The following is a 5736-nucleotide window of genomic DNA, read 5'->3' as shown; positions in this document are numbered from 1 at the left end:
ATCTGATCAGAGGTTGCCCAATAGGGGCCTGCCCATCGATTATAGCTCGATGGTAATGAAAATACTGTAATACTATATATATAGGCTTGCTGCTCTCTTGACTGGAAGAAGACAATACTAAAATTGAATATAGAATCTCGATAAGGAATAATATTGTAACTTATGAGAATAGAATAGTGTGAATAAATTCATGAATATGAACTTCTCTTTTTGTCTCATTACTAACACATGTAGCTACGAGATCATGCCAAAATGAAGGAAGGCTTAGCCTTAACATACCTTATCACAATCTTTCCAATAACCAAGTTGAACTCACCTCTTTGCACCTTAATCTACAAGAACGATAATAATACTATCGTTAAGTTACGAAAGGTACAACTATCGCACAACGAACGACAAACTTATTTTGTATTAAAACGGGCAGCATCTCCCCTATAATCCTTACTTCCTCCAAATTCAAGATAACACCAACAATACAAGAACAGAACAATAACAACATATATACATCATTTTCCAGCCCTATATACACCATCAAATACTACAAAACAGCCCAACACACCCCAATCTCTTCGTACACAAAACGACCACCGTAGTAGTGTCAAACGACCCGAAAATGTTATGACGAACGACCAGCCAACCACCCTACATTTATATGGTGTTTATAAACCCCCTTCCTCCTCCAAAACTCCACAAAATAGTAGTAAAACACGCAGCCCAACAGCAACACAAAACAGTCCACAAAACAGTCCGCTACAAGTGAATAACTCGAACTCACGGCTTCCGATCACCGTCCCGTGAGTTCTTACAAGTATAGAACGACTTACCATGAATTTACAGAAGAAAAATTGGATGAAAGAGAGCAGTAAACTCACCTTATTTGTTGGATAACTCAGCTCTTATCTTGGTTCTTCAAACTCTAGGTTTTACCTCCAATTAGAACTTGAAAGGGAGAGAAAATCAATTAGGGTTTGTGGGAAATTTTTGGGAGGATTCTTTGCAGAGCTTATGTCTGGTTATTATGCTATATTTTAAGTCTAATATATGAAGAAAATAGGCCCTTAAAAGGCCTCTTTGGACGACCCGAAATGGCCCATTTTTGGGCTTTCATTTAAGCAAGTAGGTGACACACCTACTTGTCACCTAGCAGCTTGCGCAGTATCGCACAAATGCCCATATCTTTCTACTCCAATGTTGTATTGACAAACGGTTTAATGCGTTGGAAAATAAACTCATAGATCTTTAATTTGATGGGTAGAACACCCCATAACTCTAAGTATATTGGGAGACAATTGCAGTTACATTTGACCCAAAATTTCAGTAAAACTTATGAGTGTAACTTGTGATGACTTTCATCGACTTTTGTTCCACAACTCGCTTGACATTAAAACATAACACACGGATGTCATACGACTAATATAAATCATAACATAATCTCCTTATCATGTTAATCACCCTAGTCTCACCCCAAAGGTACATGTTATAACATTCCTAACTTGTCGACTTTCGACGAAATATTATTTTATTTAATTGCTTTAGCTTCTGAACTGTCCAACCCTCTTTGTACTTGTTGTTCATGATCTTCAATATTTGTAACCTCAGAGGTAACATGATTAACTTACTTTATATACTTTTAAATATTATCTCATTTTTGGTCCTACATTAGTTTGCTTACGACGCATTTTTACGTACGAAAATATAGGGTGTAACAAACCTAATAAATACAACACAATTATGGCTAAATATGCACAAAGAAACACATAAAAGAACTATCTGATAAGCACAATAGGCATAACTCCCTATCAGTGCTATAATACAAATAAATTTCACAAGGGAGAATTTAAAACACATGAATTACCCACAAGGATCTCATCCTGATATGACTTCCACCGCGACACGTAGTCTGGTTCAAACATATCAAGCCACATGGAACTCCAGGATCCTATCCTCCACTCTATATCACAAGTAGTATACACATCGTGCCAATCAAAACCTTCTTTTTTTTTTTAAAAAAACAATTTTGTTAACAAAATCATAATATATAATGAGCCCCCCATACCGGTAGGCATTTAAATCACAAATTGCAACCAACTATCCAGAATTCACATCGAAACTCACCGTACCGAGTAACAAAAAGTCACTTCTAGCCTCATATCTCTCAGTAGTGAACAGAAACAAAAAGATAGACATGGGCTAACACCATAAAATCTCCCAACAGGAATAAACACATGAGTGGAGTACACAATCACAAACCCCGCCATGTGTTGAGCATGATAGGAGGTCTCACATAGATAAGCAAAACCGAATCAAAATAAGAATAATGCTCCTCTATAACAAATCAAAATCATACCTGTAACGATACCATCTGGTGTAGCATCTTAGTCATACCATAGCAATTACATTAACGGGTCAGGCCTCCCACTCTAGGGCGCCCTCTACCCGCATGTCCTCTACCCCTAATTGGTTGTGCAGGTGGAATAGAAACTGGAACGGAGTCTGTAGACTGAGTGCTCTGATGAAATCCGCCTCTCCCAAGTCTAGGATGATCTCTCATGGTGTATCTAGTATTATGGAACTCATAACAACCCCTCTACGGGCACGGCTGCTCATGTTGAGTCTGTGCCGGATAACTGGAATAACCATTTTAAGAGCCCCGTGTTGGTGGTGCACTAAAAGTACTAACTGGAACACCATGAGTACTCTGAAGTGAGGACTGGGTTGGCCGACTGCCTGAGCCTTCGCCATAATGGTTCATAGCTGAAGAATAAAATTCTCTGAATCCTCCAGAACTTTGAGACCTTTTGGTCTCCTTAGACTCCCTTTCCTTACCCCGAACACGCTCTAACATCCCGAGAATCTCCATTACTTGCTGAAATGGAGTATCGGTATGCAACTCCCGAGCCATGCAGATTTTAAGATCATAATTAACCCCCTCAATGAATTTGCCGACTTGCTCTCTGGCTGTAGGAACCAAGGTAGGTGCATGACGGGCTAACATACTAAACCTGATGGCAAACTCTGACACCGTCATGGTGCCCTGACACAACTGTTCAAACTCTGTGCGCTACGCATCCCGGAGAGGCTGGGGAACAAACTCTTTCAAGAACATCTCTGAAAACTGAGCCCAAGTGGGTGGTGCTACATCGGCTGGTCTGCCCTCCTCATAAACCTAGCACCACTAGTACACTCCTCCTAACAGCTGAAATGTAGTAAAGGAAACTCCGCTCACTTCCAAAATGCCCATGGTGCGGAGAATACAATGACATTTTTCTAGAAATCCCTAAGCATCCTCTATAGTTGTGCCACTGAGAGTAGGTGGACTATACCTCTGAAACCTCTCAAGCCTCTTCTGTTCCTCTTCTGATGCCCCTGGCCTGAACTTAGTCTGAACCGGAATAACAGGTTGTACCAGCACTACACTCGGAACCTGACCAATGTGAACCCGCTGCTCTAGAGTACAAGCAGTAAAAGTCTGATCTCCTTCCCCGATCTGTCCAATAGTTGGTGCAATGGATATCAATCCCGCCTGAGCCAATGTACCTAACATGATCAGGAACTGTGCTAAAGTATCCTGAAGTCCGGGGGTAACAACAGGTGCCTCCGGTGCCTGTTTCCCAACTGGAGCTTGCTCCTCAACTGCTGCTCTGACCGGTGCTCTAGCTACGGCGCGTGCCCTTCCTCGGCCTCGGTCTCTACCTCGGCCTCGGCCTATCACGTCTCTAGCAGGGGGTGGGGGTGTCTGTTCAGTTAACTCAGTAGTGCGTCCTCACCATCTGTGAGAGAATAGATATACAAAGGCTCAAACTCCAAATTCAACAAATCTGCACGACATGAATGAAAAAAGTGAAATTTTCCTAATAATTTAGTAGCCTCTCGAAGATAAGTGGTCCCAACTGGAATAAAATGCACAGACTTGGTCAACAGATCCACAGTCACTCAAATAGCATCAAACTTTCTCGAAGTTCGTGGGAGCCCAACTACGAAGTCCATGATGATACGCTCCCATTTCCACTCCGAAATCTCAAGTCTCTGAAGCAATCCGCCCGGTCTCTGATGCTCGTACTTCACATGTTGACAATTAGGCACCGAGCTGCAAACCCCACTATATCATTCTTCATCCTCCTCCACCAATAATGATTCTTCAAGTCATGATACATCTTTGTGGCACCCGGTTGAATGCTATATCGCGAACTGTGGGCCTCCTTAAGAATAAACTCGCGTAGCCCATCTACATTGGGTACACAAATCCAACTATGCATCCTCAACATCCCATCATCTCCAATAGTAAGCTCCTTGGCATCACCGTACTGAACCGGTTCTTTAAGGACAAGCAAATGGGGATCACCATATTGACGCTCTCTGATGCGATCATATAAGGAAGATCGAGAAGCCACACAAGGTAGAACCCGACTGAGTTTCGAAACATCTAATCTCATGAACTGATTGGCTAAGGCCTGAACATCTGATGCAAACAGTCTCTCGCTAACAGGAATAAATGCAAGACTACCCATACTCACCGCCTTTCTACTCAAGTCACCGGCCACCACATTGGCCTTCCCGGGATGATGCTAAATAGTAATCATAGTCCTTTAGCAGCTCCAACCATATATGCTGCCTCAAATTTAGATCATTTTGTTTGAATAAATGCTGGAGACTCCGATGATCCGTAAACATCTCATAAGACACACCGTAGAGATAGTTCCTCCAAATCTTCAATGCATGAACAATGACCGCCAACTCTAAATCATGAATATAGTAGTTCTTTTCATGGGGCTTCAACTGGCGCGAAGCATAAGCAATCAATCTACCTTCCTGCATCAAGACACACCCAATACCAATCCAAAAAGTATCACAATACACAATATAAGAAACCGACGCTGAAGGCAAAACTAGAGCTGGAGTTGTGCTCAAGGCAGTCTTGAGATTCTGAAAGCTCTCTTCACACTCATCCGACCACCGGAATGGAGCACTTTTCTGGGTCAATTTGGTCATAGGTACTGCAATGGACGAAAAACCCTCCACAAAGCGACAATAATATCCGACCAAGCCGAGAAAACTCCGAATCTCAATAGCTGAAGATGTACTGGGTCAACTCTGAACCGCCTCTATCTTCCTCGGATCCACCCAAAATCTCACATGCCGTGATGGTGCCTATCTTAATACTAGGCAAGCTGACAACCACAATAAGTCACAAAATTCATTAATTTTGAAAATCATAATAAATAAATTTAATAGAAGAATCCCATAATTACTGATACAAAATACCGCGACTAAATACAACGTTCCCAAAAATCCGGTGCCACTGTGTATATGAGCATCTAAATGAGTTCATAGTCTGATTTATAAAATACTTTCTAGAAATATAGAACAGTACAAATAACTGAAAGGAAGGAGAGTCAAGGTCCGCGGACGCCAAAGCAGCTACCTCGAGAATCTCCGAACTGAAAAAACTCTAAAATCAGCAACCACCATGCCCGAAAGTACCTGGATCTGCACACGAAGTGCAGAGTATATTATGAGTACAACTAACTCAATAAGTAACAAGTCTAACCTCAAGGCAGAAAGTAGTGACGAGCTCAACAAGTACAATCCAAATATAGAAATAACAGTACGGAAATGTAGACATGCTTTCAGGTTTTATAATTTAACTCTGAACAAATAAAATATGTCAAGTCTGAATAATATGAGGAATATGATATATCTATCTCTATATGCCAATGTGCATGTCATATGTGATGC

The 5736-nt window shown here is 41.4% G+C and overlaps 1 protein-coding gene across 1 annotated transcript; it reads right to left on the bottom strand.

Moving 5' to 3' along the window:
• Window positions 1–4061: 4061 nt before the first annotated feature.
• On the bottom strand, window positions 4062–4508 carry LOC138906598 (uncharacterized). The gene has a single exon (XM_070195867.1). It carries the CDS (start codon window positions 4506–4508, stop codon window positions 4062–4064), a length of 447 nt encoding a protein of 148 aa, XP_070051968.1.
• Between the last annotated feature and the right edge of the window lie 1228 nt (window positions 4509–5736).

The sequence above is a fragment of the Nicotiana tomentosiformis genome, chromosome 1 (assembly GCF_000390325.3).
Source record: "Nicotiana tomentosiformis chromosome 1, ASM39032v3, whole genome shotgun sequence".
Taxonomy (NCBI): Eukaryota; Viridiplantae; Streptophyta; class Magnoliopsida; order Solanales; family Solanaceae; genus Nicotiana; species Nicotiana tomentosiformis.
Note: the sequence above shows the minus strand (reverse complement) of the source record. Positions and strands in the feature narration are given on the sequence as shown.

What these genes read in the sequence shown, in the direction of transcription:
- LOC138906598 (XM_070195867.1), bottom strand. Translation starts at nt 4,508, where the DNA reads ATGGGTAGTCTTGCATTTATTCCTGTTAGCGAGAGACTGTTTGCATCA.